Source organism: Schistocerca nitens, chromosome 1, assembly GCF_023898315.1.
Source record: "Schistocerca nitens isolate TAMUIC-IGC-003100 chromosome 1, iqSchNite1.1, whole genome shotgun sequence".
NCBI lineage: Eukaryota > Metazoa > Arthropoda > Insecta > Orthoptera > Acrididae > Schistocerca > Schistocerca nitens.
In genome coordinates, this window is record NC_064614.1 from 189,738,182 (window position 1) to 189,758,836 (window position 20,655).

The following is a 20,655-nucleotide window of genomic DNA, read 5'->3' on the forward strand; positions in this document are numbered from 1 at the left end:
AATGCTTAGGTGACGTGGCGGTCGTAGGGTGCAGCGTAAGAGCGCTTTCATCTCTGCAGGTTTTCACGTGGGGGTGGCGAGATGGTACCGAGATAGGTGGGCGAGCGATGCTTCGTGATGGCAGCTAGTCGCCCGCGGCTAGCTGTCGTTAGGGATGATAAGGCGTGGTTTCCCCGCTAATGGAGAAGGCGGTGCGGGCATATAAGCAGAGGGCGGTGGGTCGCGACGCCGCCGCCATCACCGCCTGCAGACGCCGCTGACCACGATGGCCTCCCGGTTGCTGCAGCTGCTGCTGGCGATCGCGCTCGCCTCCGCTAGCGCAGGTAAACAGCCGGCACCGCCATTAGACAGGTCCGCGTAGCTAACAACTCACTTAGTGCCACATGTTTTCGTCGGGCATCTTCTCAGGGGACACTTTATAGCACCGTCTACTATAGTTCAATTCTTTTATCTTGGCGGTTAGCGCATGCCCACCCAGAAGCGGGAGATTGCTGCGTTGCCAGTTGCACGCGCCAAGAGAGGCAGCGCCGTAGTATAGTTCGCAAACTTAACGTTTAGGGGGGAGCGCGCAGTTTATGAAGTAAAGCCACCACGGCCGCATTAACCCGCTCACTGCTACAGAGAGGTGCTCCCAGCATTCCGCACTGTGCGCGATTTTGTTATCACTGCAATGCTCGCCTGTGAAGACACATGGTGTTTCGACTGCTTTGACACACTTTATCATTCGATTTCACAAAAACTATTTCGCCAAAAATTTGATTTTTACACTTCTTCTTGACTGATACCTTCCCCCCATAAATGACTTAATTTTGTTTCGATGTTCAACGCAGTTACTGTGCAGCATTAGATGTAGTAAACCATTGCACGAAATTTTGAAGAGTTTGGAGAGGTAAAAGTCCATAGCGTATACTTTCCGTATGGTCGATTTTAGTTGCCACTAGAAATCTCAAAAAATCACATTCAAACGAACAAAATTCATGAAGTAACATACTTCGTTATCGTTTTTAAATAAATAAAATATTAAGCAGCGAAGAAGGTTTGAATTCAGAACCTTTCGCTTAGCAGCCAAAACACCTTAACCAATACGCTAACGCAGCTAGTCATTCAATAGTCCTCCCAGAGGACTTTAGAATATCATGCAAAATACCGACAAACACTGTTGGTATGACTATGATTTACTCACGTTTCGTCGAAGTACAATAGGAAATAAACAATTACCGCTGTTCTTTATTGCGAAAAAGCGGTTAGTGAGAATGATACAAACACCTTTCCTTGCTATCGCCTGAATTAGGAGGCTTATTGCTTGTTTGGTTTAATTAATTAATAGAATATGAAGCAATTGGTATAAAGAATGCTTTTTCCAAACTATCTATAAAAGAAAATCTGCTATCAAGACATTGCTTTTCTTCAATTACTTTATTTTTGACTGAACGTTTCTAAAACTGAAGACACTCGTCCGTGCTCTGCACTGCAGTCGACCTCTGGCAACGTCGTTCTTTGTTCATTGGCTGACTGTGTTTTGTGACGTCAGATGCGCAGAACGAACCTAAACTCGGCCGCCGTCGTAAATGAAGCGCACTTTACAAAACTATACTAACCAGAGTACAGTCGAGGTTATAAGCCCAAGGTGTCACAAAACACGACAGTGCTCTTCAGAGTGTGGTACAGCATCCATGTATCTCCTGTGACGTCTACACTCGCATTTGTATAGCTTTTCTGAGATGTTGTTATGGTCTTCAGTCCAAAGACTGATCTGATGCAGCTCTTCACTCTCCTCACCACGGGCAAGCCTCTTCATCTCCATATAACTACTCCGATCTAGATCCTTCTGAATCTGCTTGCCGGCCGCGGTGGCCGAGCGGTTCTAGGCACTACAGTCCGGAACCACGCGACTCCTATGGTCGCAGGTTCGAATCCTGCCTTGGGCATGGATATGTGTGATGTCCTTAGGTTAGTTAGGTTTAAGTGGTTCTAAGTCTAGGGGACTGATGACCTCAGATGTTGAGTCCCATAGTGCTCAGAGCCATTTGAACCGTTTTTTTTTTTAATCTGCTTACTGTATTCATCTCTTGGTCGCGCACTGCGATTTTTATCCCCACACTTCTCTCCAACACTAAACTGGTGATCCTTTCATGTCTCAGAAGGTATCCTATTAACCAATCTGTCCTGTTGGTCAAGTTGTGCCACATATTTCTTGTCTCCCCATTTCTATTCAGTACCTCCTCATTAGTTACCTCTACCAATCTTATCTTCAGCATTCTTCATTAGCACCACATTTCAAAAGTTCCTCTTCTCTTCTTGCCTGCCGGTCGTAGTGGCCGAACGATTCTAGGCGCTACAGTCTGGAGCCGCGCGACCGCTACGGTTGCAGGTTCGAATCCTGCCTCGGGCATGGGTGTGTGTGATGTCCTTAGCTTAGTTAGGTTTAAGTAGTTCTAAGTTCTAGGGGACTGATGACCTCAGCAGGTAAGTCCCATAGTGCTCAGAGTCATTTGAACATTTTTTTCTTCTTGCCTAAACTGTTTGTTGTCCATGTTTCACTTCCGTTCGTTGCTACACTCCAGGTAAATACTTTCAGAAACGACTTACTAACACTTAAGTCTGTATTCGATGCTAACAAATTTCTCTTCTTTAGAATCGCTTTTCTACATCTACATCTACATTTATACTCCGCAACCCACCCAACGGTGTGTGACGGAGGGCACTTTACGTGCCACTGTCATTACCTCCCTTTCCTGTTCCAGTCGCGTATGGTTCGCGGGAAGAACGACTGCCGGAAAGCCTCTGTGCGCGCTCGAATCTCTGTATTTTACATTCGTGATCTACTCGGGAGGTATAAGTAGGGGGAAGCAATATATTCGATACCTCATCCAGAAACGCACCCTCTCGAAACCTGGACAGCAAGCTACATCGTGATGCAGAGCGCCTCTTTTGCAGATTCTGCCACTTGAGTTTGCTAAACATCTCCGTAACGCTATCACGCTTACCAAATAACCCTGTGACGAAACGCGCCGCTCTTCTTTGGATCTTCTCTATCTCCTCTGTCAACCCGACCTGGTACTGATCCCACACGGATGGGCAATACTCAAGTATAGGTCGAACGAGTGTCTTGTAAGCCACCTCCTTTGTTGATGGACTACATTTTCTGAGGACTCTCCCAATGAATCTCAACTTGGCACCCACCTTAACAACAACTAATTTTATTTGATCATTCCACTTCAAATCGTTCCGTACGCATACTCCTAGATATTTTACAGAAGTAACTGCTACCAGTGTTTGTTCCGCTATCATATAATAATACAATAAAGGATCCTTCTTTCTATGTATTCGCAATACAGTACATTTGTCTATGTTAAGGGTCAGTTGCCACTCCCTGCACCAAGTGCCTATCCGCTGCAGATCTGCTTTCTTGCCATTACCAGTCTACATTTTATATCCTCTTTACTTCGGCAATCATCAGCTATTTTGCTGCCCAAATAGCAAAGTTCCTCTACTACTCAGTCTCGTTTCCTAATCTAATTCCTTCAGCATCATCTCATTTAATTTGTTTACATTCCATTATCCTTGTTTTGCTTTTACTGATGTTCGTCTTACATCCTCCTTTCAAGACACTGCCCATTCCGTTCAAGTCCTCTTCCGCGTCCTTCGCTGTCACTGACGGAATTACAATGCCGTCAGCAAATCTCAAAGTTTTTATTTCTTTTCCTTGAACTTTAATTCCAATTCCAAATTTTTCTTTGGTTTCATTTACTGCTTTCGCAATATACAGACTTAATAACATTGGCTACAGCCCTAGCTCACTCCCTTCTCAACCATTGCTTCCCTTTCATGCCTCGACTCTTACAACCGTCATCTGGTTTCTGTATAAGTTGTAAACAGCCTTTCGCTCCCTGTACTTTATCCCTGAAACCTTCAGAATTTCAAAGACAATGTTCCAGTCAACATTGTCAAAAGCTTTCTCTAAGTCTACAAATACTATATATAGTCTTCTAAGATAAGTCGTAGGGTCCGGATTGTCTTGCGTGTTCCTACATTTTTCCAGAATCCAATCTGATCTTCCCCAAAATTAGTTTCTACCAGTTTTCCGTTCTTCTGTAAAGAATTCGTGTTAATATTTTGCAACCCTGACTTATTAAGCTGATAGTTCGGTAATATTCACACCTCTCAGCGCTTATGTTCCTTGGAATTGGACTTATTACGTTCTTCTAGAAGTCTGAGGGTATTTCGCCTGGGACATGCCTTTGGTCATATGAATAAAACGAAGAACGTACTTTATTCTCAGAATTTTAGACAACATAGGTTCGTATGAATAAGACGAGACAGAGGATATACTTCACTTGAGAATTTTGTGTGAATAAAACTAGAGAAATTTCTCACAGGCCAAGAACATTCTCTTTTTTTGGATTGAGCTCTGTAGCATACTTCGAGCCTCAGTAAATTCTGTTGAGGTTAAGTTTTACAGGGTTTTTTATGAAAAACACAAAATTATGTTGCGAGCAAGGCAAAAAAATATATACTTAGCTCGTAGAAATACTAAACATAGAAACTGCAGAAGTTCATAAGGGCTTAACAATAAAAACTTTATTTGGCTCATGAACTTCCTTTCCGAAAATCATGAAAGAAGAGGGGGGGGGCCTTGTAAACGAAACGAAAATGAAAATATTTTTGTGCTATTTCGCAGTCGAAGTTTTCAGACTAGTGTACGAGAAGACTTCGGTATACGCCAGACAACTATATCGCTGACATTTTCAGATTTCCATCATCATGTCTTCTCACAGCACAAATCTTATACTTTGTTACATTAGAAATAAGCGGGCAGATCAAAAAATTAATAACTGGTTTGTTACAAACTTCTTAAGTACCTGACGCACGAGCGTCATATTTAACCAAAATTATAAAACCCTGACACAGTTCCAGTTCGGAGTAGATAAAAATGTGATTTATTCGTAAGATTTTGTTCGGATAATGTGTTCACCTAACGTCAATAACAAAACTATTTCCCTTATGTCGAAAATTCGGTAACATCGTCAGGATATGCATTTTCGTAAGCTGTCCGTCAAGTCTCAATAATTTGTTGCCGCAGACAAAAGTAAAGTCTAAACGTAGTGCTACTTTTCCATAACACACTGATGCCATTCCATATCTGTACAGCTAATAGTTTGCCTATTTCAGCCAGCTGAATGAAATGTAAGATTACGCGTGTGTTCTGTACCGGACGCGACAGATGACGCACACCTAGAACCTTCCAAGGAGAAAAGGCGGTACTGAGAGGGAACTCCCTCGTCAGAGAACATGCTTCGAATTTTTTATTCATATGAAACTGAGAACTTCGCCAGACAATGTTCTTTTGCCCCGAGAATATTCTCCGGAGAATGTTCTCTTTTTTGTTCATATGGCCTTCTGCCTCTTTCTCAGTCCAATTCGGTCGAATGGTACTCGAGGACCACCAACAAAGGGCTTACAGACTAACGCTCTTTAAGTTTCTTCATCCTTAGAAGCCTTCTAAATCAGTGCGCCGACATTCAGTTTTCTGAAGCAATACGACACAGTTCTCAAAAACACTCGAAATAAATCTACTTTGAATTTTCCCGGGTGCTGTTAAGTACGCAACAATAAAATACTTTTAACTGAACCGTTAATGGTTACAAAAAAACTGAGCGTGTACTGTACTAATTCCGTTTTCCGATGTCCCTGTTTCGAGTATCGATCGAGGTTTTTTTCGAACTGTGAATGTAATATTTACTATCATATTCAAATTTTAACTAATAAACACTGACGTGATGATAATTTTTAATCAAAATAACATTTTTACTGATCGTGTGGAAAAGAGAGTATTCACGATGAATTAGAATTTGTTACAAAAATAGAAAACATCAAATAGAAAATATATTTCTTTCTAGAGATTGCGATAATAGAAACTTAAAATAAAAATAAAAGTATTACATTATTAAAAATATTTAAATTATTAGTTTTCATGCGATTCTTACCTGCTGCTCTGTTCTAAGATTATACCAGTCGTATTGAAATCCATCCGGACCATCTAAATTAAACTTCTTATTATTGCTGAAGATCACTTAATCCCGTTCTCAAGTCGTCCATGACATAAGTTTTTCAACAAACTCCAATCTAGACTGTTTATGTTTGGGTGTTACAGCAGGTTTCTGCAGTCGCTTCTTGAATGCAAGCTGTTTTCATTTGACAGAATTTGTCGTGTATGTCTGGCAGCTACTAGTAACTGTAAATTAGCAGCAATTTGAGAAGAATAACGGTTAGTGGCCCTTGCTTTGCGTAAAAGTAACCTTTTCGACGCCTCAGATAATTTCCTACTTTGCCCGTATTTTCCGTTCTATCCATACCTTGCGCCCACTCTGTCTAAATTATTTGTATTTGTATTTGTATTTATTTATTTATCCTGTGGATCACATATTGTACAAAGTACACATGATATAGGACAAGTCATTTTTCTTAACAATATGTAGTTTGGAGAAAAAAATAGGCAATGGACTGCCATTTAAAAAAAATGTACACAAAATTGTTCATTGATGAATATAGTAACTTCACATACAGAGAATACAAACAATTTACATGAGGAACTAAGAAACATGTAGACAATGTAGTGCTACTTTAAATTTACACAAATAATCACTGAGATTACAGAATAGTGCAAATGTCAACTGGAAACACAACAGAATGACAATGTCATTTAAAAACTACATTAAACATGAAATTAACATTAGATTTCACAGACAATTAAGTTTTAATACCAATAGAATGTGTACTTGTACATTCAAAAAGCGAGTTAAAAAATTTTGGGAAGTGAAACTGAAACATAGTTGTGTATAGTAGAAATTAGGTTATTATTTTGCCTACAGAATGTTTTACTCTAATCACAGTATTTTACAAAGGAACTTTATAATTTTTCATTTCCAGGAATTCTTGTACTGAATAGAAACAGTGCTTTCACTGTAGCTGAACGGTTCAACTTCTTGGTTGGCTGGCTCTGAGCACTATGGGACTCAACTGCTGTGGTCATCAGTCCCCTAGAACTTAGAACTACTTAAACCTAACTAACCTAAGGACATCACACACATCCATGCCCGAGGCAGGATTCGAACCTGCGACCGTAGCGGTCGTGCGGTTCCAGACTGTAGCGCCTTTAACCGCTCGGCCACTCCGGCCGGCCACTTCTTGGTGATTTGAAGATTACAGAGTCCCATTTCCTGCCACGCACCGATTTTTGCTTTTTTATCACATGATAACCGTTTTCCACGTGGCAATGTCACACTCGTGGTTTACGTACACAACACGCACTGGCACTAATGGAGTCTGTTTCCTGCCTGCAAGAAAGGCACATACGCACACACTAACAACGCACAGAGCCGATTGCCTTTATACCGAGTTCCACACTCTACCTTCTGATTCGCTGATATCTTGTTATACTCTGTACTACTGACATCAAATGCGATACCGTGTCACTGGACTGCATTTGTCAGTACATTGGACCTCATACTACAGCATATACATTGTGCAGAAGTCAGAGATTTTCACCTGCCTCGAGATGACTGGGTGTTTCTGTTGTCCTCATCATCTCATCATCACTCATGCAAGTGGCAAAACTGGACTGAGAAAACTTTGGGAATTTGTACGGGCGCTGATAACCGCGCAGTTGAGCGCCCCACAATCCAAACATCATCATCGTCATCATCATTGTGCAGAACTATTTCAACCAACAACGTTAATTTTCCTACAAGCAACCATGTCTGTATATATATTTCGAGGACCGAGGAGACTGCGATTTATCCTTCCGCGATATTGCTGTTCGTGTTGGGCACTGTCTAAACCTGCATGGTACTCCGAAATTCATAATTAAGTGCCTCGCAGAGCGCTTATCGAACCATTTACACACTATTTCTCTACCGTTCCACTCTCGAACTACGTTTGAGAAAGGCGAATACTTAAATATTTCCGTGCGAGTCCTAATTTCTCTTATTTTATTACGATGATTTCTCCTCATGTAGGTAGAACCAGCTATGGCAACACTTTTGGCGTGCAAGATTAAATCGCGTGATGCTGAGCGAGTTAGATTAGAAAACGAGAAACTGAAAGTACACTACTGGCTATTAAAATTGCTACACCACGAAGATGACGTGCTACAGATGTGAAATTTAACCGACAGAAAGAAGATGCTGAAATGTTCAAATGATTAGCTTTTCAGATCATTCACACTAGGTTGGCGCCGGTGGCGAAACCTAAACGTGCTGACATGAGGAATGCTTCCAACCGATTTCTCATACTCAAACAGCAGTTGACCGGCGTTGCCTGGTGAAACGTTGTTGTGATGCCTCGTGTAAGGAGGAGAAATGCGTACCATCACGTTTCCGACTTTGATGAAGGTCGGATTGTAGCCTGTCGCGATTGCAGTTTATCGTATCGCGACATTGTTGCTCGCGTTGGTCGAGATCCAGTGACTGTCAGCAGAATATGGAATCGGTAGGTTCAGGAGAGTAATACGGACCGCCGTGCTGGATCCCAACCGCGTCATATTACTAGCAGTCGAGATGACAGGTATCTTATCCGCATGGCTGTAACGGATCGTGCCGATACGTCTCGATTCCCGAGTCAACAGATGGGGACGTTTGCAAGACAACCATCTGCACGAACAGTTCGACGACGTTTGCAGCAGCATGAACTATCTGCTCGGAGACCATGGCTGCGGATACCCTTGACGCTGCATCACAGACAGGAGCGCCTGCGATGGTGTACTCAACGACGAACCTGGGTGCACGAACGGCAAAACGTCATTTTTTCGGATGAATCCAGTTTAGAGCGTCGTGATGGTCGCATCCGTGTTTGGCGACATCGCGGTGAAAGCACATTGGAAGCGTGTATTCGTCATCGCCATACTGGTGTTTCAGCCGGCATGATGGTACAGGGTGCCATTGGTTACACGTCTCGGTCATCTCTTGTTCGCACCGACAGCTCTTTGAACAGTGGACGTTACATTTCAGATGTGTTACGACCCGTTGCTCTACCCTTCATTCGATCCCTACATTTCAGCAGGATAATGCACGACCGCATGTTGCAGGTCCTGTACGGGCCTTTCTGGATACAGAAAATGTTCGACTGCTGCCCTGGCCAGCACGTTCTCCAGATCTCTCACCAACTGAAAACGTCTGGTCAATGGTGGCCGAGCAACTGGCTCGTTACAATACGCCAGTCATTACTCTTGATGAACTGTGGTATCGTGTTGAAGCTGCATGGGCAGCTGTACCTGCACACGCCGTCCAAGCTCTGTTTGACCCAATGTCCAGGCGTATCAAGGCCGTTATTACGGCCAGAGGTAGCTTTTCTGGGTACTGATTTCTCAGGATCTATGCACCCACATTGCGTGAAAATGGAATCACATGTCATTTCTAGTTTAATATATTTGTCCGATGAATACGCGTTTATCATCTACATTTCTTCTTGATGTAGCAATTGTAATGGCCAGTAGTGTAGTAGATGAGTTTTGCTATTTGGGCAGCAAAATAGCTGATGATGGCCGAAGTAGAGGATATAAAATGTAGACTGTCAATGATAAAAAAAATGCGTTTCTGAATAAGAGAAATTTTTTAACATCGAATACAGGCTTAAGAGTTAGGAAGTCTTTTCTGAAGGTATTTCTCTGGAGTGTAGTCTTGTATGGAAGTGAAACATGGTTGATAAACGGTTTAGACTAGAAGAGAATAAAAGCTTTTGAAATGTGCTGCTGAGAATAATGTTGCAAATGAGATGGGTTGATCACGTAACTTATGAGGAAGTACTGAATAGAACTGTGGCAACAAGAAATCTGTGGCACAACTTGACCAAAAGAATGGATCGGTTGATAGAACACATTCTGAGACATCAAGGGACCACCAATTTAGTGTTAGAGGGAAGTGTGAGGAGTGAGGGTGGTAGAGGGAATCCAAGAGATGAATACAGTAAGCAAATTCAGAAGGACGTAGGCTGCATTGGTTATTCGGAGGTGAAGAGGCTTCCACAGGATAGAGTAGCGGGGAAAGCTGCATCAAACCAGTCTTTGGACTGAAGACCACAACAGCAACAGGTGGACGTCAACTGAATATTGTCGCATTCAGGGGAGAATATGGAATCGGTGGGTTCAGGGAATCTAAACTCCACAGCCACGTCTAGAACCTTGGATCAGGAAATAGGCTTGTTTGCAGCAAGGTTCAAAAATGGCTCTGAGCACTATGGGACTCAACTGCTGTGGTCATCAGTCCCCTAGAACTTAGAACTACTTAAACCTAACTAACCTAAGGACATCACACACATCCATGCCCGAGGCAGGATTCGAACCTGCGACCGTAGCAGTCGCACGGTTCCGGACTGCGCGCCTAGAACCACGAGACCACCGCGGCCGGCTGTTTGCAGCAAGACAAGTATCCATAGGAACAGTGCGATGACTGCTGAAGCACCACGGAGAGTCGGTGCGGTAGCCATTGCTGAGTCTTCCTGTGAGACATCTATGTTTACTGGACATTTTTTTCTTGTTTTGGTTCATACTATCTCTTCCCAAAATATGGAAAGCAAAGAACTCGCAGGAGATGAGACTTGTTTCACAGTACCGAAGATGAAAACGTGTTCATAGTTCTTCAGATAAGAGTTTACGTCATAGTAACGGGTCCCTCAACACTCTTTTGAGGTGCTCCCGTAATTAGCATTATAACTGTTTCCTTCCGTTAAGAACGACACGATGGGTTCAACGTGCTTGCAAGTCCTGCATCGCCACAAATCTGGTCTGCTACCCCGTAAACTTGTATCTTGTTCGCTAAATGCCGGTGTGGAACTACGGAGGGTGTTTTGAAAAGTTCTCGGAACTGAATAGAAGAAAAAGTACTTACATCACTGAAACTTTTTTTTATTTTTCAGTATAGTCTCCTTGTAGATTAATGCACTTGGTCCAAAGATTCCCTCCAGGCCTGCAAAATAGTTGTCAACTCTGGCTATCAATTCTTCGTTTCAAGTGAATCTTCGTCCACCAAGAAAAATTTTCCGTTTTGGGAAGAGATGGGAGTCTGGCGGAGCCATATCAGGTGAATAAGCGGGCGTGGCAACAACTCATACCTTACTTCGTGTAATTTTGCCCTGGCGACGGCACATCTTTTGATCCAGCGTCACGAGTCGCGGCACCCATCATAATTTTTTCATTTCTAATTCTTCAGTTAAAATGTGATGTACCCTTTCAGATGACATCTGCCAAACGTGAGCAATTTCACGCACTTTCAATCGGCGATCCTCCATGACCACTTTTGTGCATTTTTGCATTAATTTTTGGAGTAGTCACTCATCTTGGTCGACCACAGCGCGGATCATCATCTAAGCTCTCCCGACCAAATTTAAATTAATTTGTCCACTTGGCAACAGTTGGAATATGAAGGAGCAGAGACATCCAGTGCATTCTGGAAATCGGCATGAATGTCCTCTGCTTTCATACCTTTCTTTACGAAGTACTTAATCACTGCTCGAATCTCGATTTTTTCCATCTTCGCAAATCACAACGCGGGAACAACAGAGCCACGTCACCGCCACAGCGCTCTTCGGAGAGCACTGACGTGGCACTTTTTCACAGGCAAGAGTCCAATGAATATCACGCGAACAACTCGTTGCGCTAGTGCTGACTTCTCGTCGGGATTCCGAGTACTTTTCAAACCACCGTCGCATACCGAATGTCTTCAGGATATCAACCAACGATTCACTAACCAATCTCTCATCATTTACAGCGCTAGAGATCTGATGGACGATTAGAGCGATCTGACTTTCACGAGATGTATGTTACAATACAGAGACTCCACTATTAAGATTTTGGTTCTCTAAAAGGGTCAAAATTGGTGAGCATACCACGACTTACATGACTACAAAGCAGACTGACGTAAGCGATATAGGTCCCTAATTATACGTACCTGTCCGACGACCCTTCTAGAAAACGGTAATTATTCGCTTCGACTTTTCTTACTACATGTGACATAGTTTTAATATTTATTAGTACTGTTCTCAAATCATCATTTCAGGCCTACAAATATTTTACTTCTCCATACGCTCACCTATACAGTTCTTCTGCTTCTATTCTAACACATACATATTTCAATTAACTCACTCATATTGCAACAAATAAATTAAAAATTACGTATTATAATAACTATTAAAAACTTAAACTAAAGGAACAGATATCTATTTTGTCCACAGCAGTTTTTCATCACAATCGCAGGAATTCTGGGCCAAACATGGCAATACTTCGATGGTGATGTCGTGGATGTCTTGCAATGCATCTTTGAACGATGTATCAGGGCAAACCAGGACCAGGTAGGCGGTTTTTTGCTCTTCGGTCATTAAAATTGAAGTGAGCAGGACCAGTCTAATGAAATGGACACAAATTTCAAAACGCATTAGAAGATCGTTAAGATGTTTCTTTTTCTCTATGACGTTTCATACATTGTTAAACGAAACTTCAGTAAACTCAACTAGAAGACCACATCCAGGACCAGCCACTTCACAAAAGTAAATTGTTTTCGAAATTAAATTTAACTGTTTTTAACAGTAACTTCGAATTAATTCTTCTACTTGGAACTCTTGACAGTACATATAAGTTATGCCGAGCAGTTCAGCAGAGAAACTGAGCAATAAAAGGTAGCTCTACATGTTAACTTGCAGAAACAGCTTACTTTTATTTATATAAATTAAACACAAATTTTCTTTCAGGACTGAAACAAGAAAAGCGGAACGTCCTCGACAAGGAAATTGGAATAGCTACAACAGGCTCAGAGTCAACAGCGTCCGCCGAAGGCGTGTCAAGTCTGGAAGCAGGAGCAGAGCACTTAGGAAGAAGCATATTATATGGACGCATTAAACCGGGTGGAGCTGCAGCATCTGAATCGGCAGCACAGTCTTCAGCAGCGTCATTAGGCGGTGGTTCCGGTACAATTAGCGGATCTTCATCAGAGTCAAGTTCAAGTGCTATTGGAGGAGGATTTAATGGTGTCGGTATAGCTGGATCCTCTTCAGAATCTTCATCTGGCTCTTTTGGCACTGGCCTAGGATACAATGGTGCATTTAGTGGGTCGCAGTCCCAGTCTGGTGCAATAGCAGGTGGACTAGCTGGATTTGGTGCATCTGGATCTAAGTCACAATCATCAAGTGGATCTTTTGGTGGCGACTTAGGAGGAATTGGCGCCGCTATCAGTGGATCACAGTCTGAATCAAGTGCTACTGGTGGAAGCTTTCTAGGAAGACATGGAATCAGTGGTGCAGGGTCACAGTCTGGAGCAAGTTCGATTGGAGGTGGAATAGGTGGAATTGGTGCAGCTGGATCACAGTCACAATCCGAAGCATCAAGTGGATCCATTGCAGGTGGATTTGGAGGCTATGGTGCAGCTATCAGTGGATCACACACTGAGTCAAGTGCAATTGGTGCAGGCTATCTCGGAGGGCATGGAATCAGTGGTTCATCATCTCAATCAGGTGCTAGTTCCATTGGAGGTGGAGCTGGTGGATTTGGTGCATCTGGATCTAAGTCACAATCATCAAGTGGATCTTTTGGGGGCGGCTTTGGAGGAATTGGTGCCGCTATCAGTGGATCACAGTCTGAATCAAGTGCTACTGGTGGAAGCTTTCTAGGAAGACATGGAATCAGTGGTGCAGGGTCACAGTCTGGAGCAAGTTCGATTGGAGGTGGAATAGGTGGAATTGGTGCAGCTGGATCACAGTCACAATCCGAAGCATCAAGTGGATCCATTGCAGGTGGATTTGGAGGCCTTGGTGCAGCTATCAGTGGATCACACACTGAGTCAAGTGCAATTGGTGCAGGCTATCTCGAAGGGCATGGAATCAGTGGTTCATCATCTCAATCAGGTGCTAGTTCCTTTGGAGGTGGAGCTGGTGGATTTGGTGCATCTGGATCTCAATCACAGTCAGCTGCTGGATCTCTTGGTGGAGGGTACAGAGGTCATGGTGGAGTAGGTGGAATTGGTAAAGCTGGGTCACAGTCATCTGGCGGAGCTATTGGAGGTGGGTATGGAGGTCATGGTGGAGTTGGTGGAATTTCTGCATCTGGATCACAATCACAAGCAGCAGGTGGATCACTTGGAGGTGGCTATGAAGGTCACGGTGCAGCTATCAGTGGCTCACATACTGAATCAACTGCTATTGGAGGTGGCTATCTTGGAGGGCATGGAGTTAGTGGAGCAGGATCACAGTCTGGTGCAACCTCTGTTGGAGGCGGAATAGGTGGAATTGGTGCAGCTGGATCACAGTCACAGTCATCTGGTGGAGCTATTGGAGGTGGATACGGAGGTCATGGTGGAATAGGTGGAATTTCTGCATCTGGATCACAATCACAAGCAGCAGGTGGATCACTTGGAGGTGGCTATGAAGGTCACGGTGCAGCTATCAGTGGCTCACATACTGAATCAACTGCTATTGGAGGTGGCTATCTTGGAGGGCATGGAGTTAGTGGAGCAGGATCACAGTCTGGTGCAACCTCTGTTGGAGGCGGAATAGGTGGAATTGGTGCAGCTGGATCACAGTCACAGTCATCTGGTGGAGCTATTGGAGGTGGGTATGGAGGTCATGGTGGAGTAGGTGGAATTGGTGCAGCTGGATCACAGTCACAGTCATCTGGTGGAGCTATTGGAGGTGGATATGGAGTTCATGGTGAAGTAGGTGGAATTGGTGCAGCTGGATCACAGTCATCTGGTGGAGCTATAGGAGGTGGGTACGGAGGTCATGGTGGAGTAGGTGGAATTGGTGCAGCTGGATCACAGTCATCTGGTGGAGCTATAGGAGGTGGGTACGGAGGTCATGGTGGAGTAAGTGGAATTGGTGCAGCTGGATCACAGTCCCAGTCGTCTGGTGGAGCTATTGGAGGTGGATATGGAGGTCATGGTGGAATAGGTGGATTTGGTGCAGCTGGATCTCAGTCACAGTCATCTGGTGGAGCTATTGAGGGTGGATATGGAGGTCATGGTGGAGTAGGTGGAATTGGTGCAGCTGGATCACAGTCACAGTCATCTGGTGGAGCTACTGGAGGTGGGTACGGAGGTCATGGTGGAGTAGGTGGAATTGGCGCAGCTGGATCACAATCACAGTCATCTGGGGCAGCTATTGGAGGTGGGTATGGAGGTCATGGTGGAGTAGGCGGAATTGGAGCAGCTGGATCACAGTCACATTCATCTGGTGGAGCTGTTGGAGGTGGATACGGAGGTCATGATGGAGTAGGTGGAATTGGTGGAGCTGGATCACAGTCATCTGGTGAAGCTATTGGAGGTGGGTACGGAGGTCATGGTGGCTTAGGTGGAATTGGTGTAGCTGGATCACAGTCACAGTCAAGTGCTGGATCTATTGGAGGTGGATTTGGTGTAGGTGGTGCAATGAGTGGTTCACAGTCTCAGTCTGGTGCTATTGGAGGTGGGTACGGTGTTGATGGAGGAATCACTGGATCACAGTCACAATCCAGCTCAGGAGCATTTGGTGGTGGTTATGATGGATTTGGTGGTTCATTTACTGGGTCTGGATCCCAGTCTTCAGCTGGCTCACTAGGTGGCGGATTCGGTGGTGGTTCATTTACTGGATCTCAGTCTCAGTCATCAGCTGGTTCACTAGGAGGGGGACTGGGTGGTGGCTCTTTTACTGGGTCTGGATCTCAGTCATCAGCTGGTTCACTAGGTGGTGCATTTGGTGATGGTTCATTTACTGGATCTGAAACTCAGTCCTCAGCTGGCTCACTAGGAGGTGCACTTGGTGGTGGTTCATTTACTGGGTCTGGATCACAATCGTCAGCTGGTTCACTAGGAGGTGGACTGGGTGGTGGCTCATTTACAGGGTCTGGATCTCAGTCATCAGCTGGCTCATTAGGTGGTGGATTTGGTGGTGGTTCATTTACTGGATCTGAATCTCAATCCTCAGCTGGCTCACTAGGTGGTGGATTTGGTGGTGGTTCATTTACTGGGTCTGGATCACAATCATCAGCTGGTTCACTAGGAGGTGGACTTGGTGGTGGCTCATTTACTGGGTCTGGATCACAATCGTCAGCTGGTTCACTAGGAGGTGGACTGGGTGGTGGCTCATTTACAGGGTCTGGGTCTCAGTCATCAGCTGGCTCATTTGGTGGTGGATTTGGCGGTGGTTCATTTACTGGGTCTGGATCACAATCATCAGCTGGTTCACTAGGAGGTGGCCTTGGTGGTGGCTCATTTACTGGGTCTGGATCTCAATCCTCAGCTGGCTCACTAGGGGGTGGACTTGGTGGTGGCTCATTCACTGGATCTGGATCTCAGTCATCAGCTGGCTCACTAGGTGGCGGATTTGGTAGTGGGTCATTTACTGGATCTCAGTCTCAATCATCAGCTGGTTCACTAGGAGGTGGCCTTGGTGGTGGATCATTTACTGGGTCTGGATCTCAGTCATCAGCTGGCTCACTAGGTGGCGGATTTGGTGGTGGGTCGTTTACTGGTTCTCAATCCCAATCATCAGCTGGATCACTGGGTGGTGGGCTTGGTGGTGGCTCATTTACTGGGTCTTCTTCTCAGTCATCATCTGGGAGCTTTGGAGGTGGGTTAGGAGGAAACAGAGGATTTCCTTTAGGTTTTTCAGGATCAGAATCCCAATCTTCGAGTGTAGCAGGAGGAGCAGGTCATTTTGGAGGTCTTTTGCCAGGTGGTATAGGAGGTGGAGCTGGTGGTCTCTTTGGTTTGTTTGGATAAGTTTCATTTATAAGTGACAGACTAAACGCTTAGTGAAATGACTAAATGAGAATTCTTTATATTTATATAAATTATTGTTAATATACATGTGTTTAGAAGAGTATCCTGTCATAATTTGCCTTTACATAAGTGTGGACAAGAAATGACCTCAAGTATCCTAATATAATGTGCTGTATTATTCCTATAATGTACTGCAGCAATGCTTCTGTTGTCAAAGTAGTGAAATAACTTAGGCAACAGCGTTTAAAAATTTCAGTGATGAGCCTCTGAAAAATTTGTGTATTTTATTTATTTTTCCATGCAATTTATTCTGCTCTACTGAGAAATGTAATATAAGCTAGGAAAAATTAAGAACTAATCTTCTTGCATATGAGCTCATCAGTCCTGAAGTCTCTGCAAACTGTGAGAAATCTTCATTTCTAATAGCTAGCATTACATTCTATCGATGTTAGCGTAAGTTACTGAAAGATAGAAGCAGAAGCCTGTTGGAAGATATTTAGCGTTACTTTTTTAAAAACGGCTTACATGTTCTTCTTCTGCGTCACTAGATAGCACTGTGTAGATCAGAACTGTATATTTATTTAATCTTATACTATGCAAGACTGTAAGTAGCGTTTTCAAAAATCATTATATTTGTGTCAAACTTAAATCCCTTTTTTTTTTCCTCTGTCGTCCATTCGGACTGATTACACAACATTCTTCTTTATGCATAATTCTCCTTGTTATGACGCTACCTAGGCTCGACAAATAACTGCAGCGACAGACGGAAGGTGTTAAGCTGCTGAACTCGACGTCTCGGAACAACAGTCTTCTGAAAAATGGCAGGGGTATGCTAAAGTCTGTTCAGATATGTCACCAACTAATTTTGCTATGTGAAAAGGTGTTTATTGTGACATCTGAATAAAACCCATCCCTCAGAGTGAAGGGAATTTGTTAGATGTATTTCGTGCATTCTGCTGTCACTGATAGCATCAAAGAACTGAAAGTGTTAATGTCGTAAATGTGCAAATTTGTTACTCGAGATTTTCTGCATAAACGTTTTTGTCAGTTAATCAGAAAGCGTATTTTTATTTAAAAACCTCGCCGAATGAAAACTGAACACTGTCATGGAGGGAAATGGCAACCTTCCCATTAGTGTTTGGCAGTTAAACACTCGAAACAATTGTTCATAAGGCCCAGGTTCAAGAAAGATCATTAAGTTCCAAGGTAAGTATTATATATTTATTTGAATTTTACGAAGGGTTTTTGAAAAATGTACATCATCTAAACACAGTTTTTGAAATCTCTTACATAACATCGATATTCAAGTCAGTCAGTTACACACCACAAGAATCTAGAACGCAATATACCATATCTTCTATTGTGTGACCTCTTTCTGTAAGAGTAAACTTCAAGCAATGGGCACTCCCGGCAGTCTGCAAAATCCGTTGCGTAGTGTAGCTGTTACGAGCAGATGTGTGCAAAAGTAAATGAGTGAAGCAATATCAAAAAACTTAAATTTCCAATTTTTTTCCTATCTTGTAGCGTAGGAATTGTGTGTAGACAAAATTCCAAATTAATGGTATCAATAGATGCGTCACAAGATACTGATGCCAACAGGTTATCATAGTTATATTTTTAACATTTTCAGGCATCTGAAGCTATAACTGCACAGTGCCTGTCGGATAAAAGGACACAAATAAATAATCTTGCAAGTATTAACTATAGTCACAAGTTACGATACTTTCAACATAATTTGATTACATATACAAACAGTAAATCTGCAAGGAAACTACCTAATTTCGTTTAATAATTGCTCTTCTAATCTACAGGTTAACCAGAATCCTTAAGTTCAAGATTGAACAGACGACACAGGATCCTACCCTAGGTGCAATTTTGTCAAATATAGACATGGTTGGAGACAGTGGCTGTCATATGAAATAAATTGTTGATGGCGTACAGCAACCAGCCACAAATTGGTTTTAGGCTACTTTATTTAAAAAGTACCGTTACTGGTTCCGAATTTTTCAGATTCATCATCAGACAGTTTTTTCATGCTTTCATCAAAACAAATTATACATTGGTCTCCTGTGAGTTGCCCTAAGAGAAAACAAGAATTCACAAATACAAACGTGTAATCAAATGGATGCATTACATATTTGTGTTAGAATCTCCATCTGGCGCATTTGTTTTTGCAGTTTTCTTGCAATGAAATACATTCTCAAGTATGTTTGTATTTTCACAGTCACCAATGTCGTTCTGCATCATAAACCACTTTTGTTCGGTCACAAAACGAATAAATTGTCAATGTGCACCACATGTTTTGATTTACAACATACGCATATAAATACATACTTTACAAAGTACATGAACATGGAAGATGTTGCAATGCAATGATATAAAGATATGGCATTTTTTGGGAAAGGAAGCATAAATTACTTTTATGTTAGATTGACCAAGCTTTTTACACTATATATATAAGGCATTAAATGCAGAGAGAAAGGATAAATACATGGGATTTGTGCATTCTTGCACAAATATCCTTGAGAATGTATTGCATTGCAAGAAAACTACAAAAACAAATGCACCAGATGGACATCTCACGTAAGTTACATTCCAACATAAATATGTAGCGCACCCATTTGGTAATACGTTTGTAATTGTGAATTATTGTTTATTCTAGGGCAACTCATAGTAAACCTTCTAATGATCAATTCAAAAAATTCGGAACCCTTAACGGTACTTTTTTAATACAATAACCTAAAATCAATTTGTGACTGGTTGCTGCACACCATCGACAATTTATTACCCTAAGTATTTTGAAATTAGACCAAAGGTCAGGCATGAGTATTTCAGAACGGTAAGAGGTCTTGAATTAGCAATATATGAGACATACATGTTGTGCACATTGTTTTTGTTTAGTTAAAAGTAAATGCCCTCTGCACTATGTAGAGAGTCAATAGTTACGGATATCCACGGGCAAAATATAAAGTGGGCGTCAGTCCTCCTCCCCAGGCTGGCTCCCTCACCTTTTCCTAGCCGTCCAACACAGTCAGACGCCCTACACCCCCATAGTATGCCCCCCCTCCCCCACACACTCAGATATCGCCATAACCCTGGCCACTTTCTTCCACTTAAGCCGAAAAGTAAAACGAGTCAGAAAAACTTTTTCAGAGATGACAGTTAAGGGGAAAACGAAATACAATACTAACAGTTTCAGACGGCTTGTGCAATGTTAAGACAAAGACTTCGAAACATATTTTAAGCTGAAAAACATTTCCAAGGGCAGGTATAGAAACTCGCTGTAATTTGTTGATTATGAACTCAGGTTAAAACTGAAGAAGCTTTAGAAAGGCGGGGTAAAAAGTAAATGAAACAAGGATAAACTGAAAGAACCAGTGGCTGTTCAGAGCAGATTAGACAGGGAAAAGGAAATACAAACGTCTAAAAAATGAGATTGACAGGAAGTCCAAAATCGCTCAGTAAGTACTGGCAGAGGGCAAATGCAAGGCTGTGAAAGCACGTATAAATAGAGGAAAGATGGTAACCACCTGCGGGAAAATTAAAGACACTTTTGGAGAAAAGAAAAGCGACTATGCGAATATCGAAAATTTAGATGGCAAGCCAGTACGGACCAGAGAAGCTGAGAAGTGGAGGGAATATGTAAGAGAGTCACAACTAAAGTGGACCAAATACGTTTGAAACAGTTTAGAGCAATAGTCCTAAAGTTCCTGGTTCATTAATATTTCCTGGAAATTTAAATTTATTATTGAGAATTGTTAATAACTAGGGCATAGTTTAAAATAAATTTTGGCACACATATGAAATAACAATTTCGTAACTCTGGTTACCAATTTAATTTGGTAAAAGGAAAAATGGACTTCGTTCACTCTGGTTGTGAATTTTAATTTGTTGGATGGAACAAAAAATTCAATTCATG

General features: G+C 42.6%; 1 protein-coding gene across 1 annotated transcript; it reads left to right on the plus strand.

The window, feature by feature from the left end:
• Positions 1 to 265: 265 nt before the first annotated feature.
• LOC126236390 (spidroin-1-like) lies at positions 266 to 16,736 on the plus strand. The gene is made up of 2 exons (XM_049945714.1): positions 266 to 323; positions 12,739 to 16,736. Exons 1-2 carry the CDS (start codon positions 266 to 268, stop codon positions 16,734 to 16,736), a joined length of 4,056 nt encoding a protein of 1,351 aa, XP_049801671.1.
• Positions 16,737 to 20,655: the final 3,919 nt, after the last annotated feature.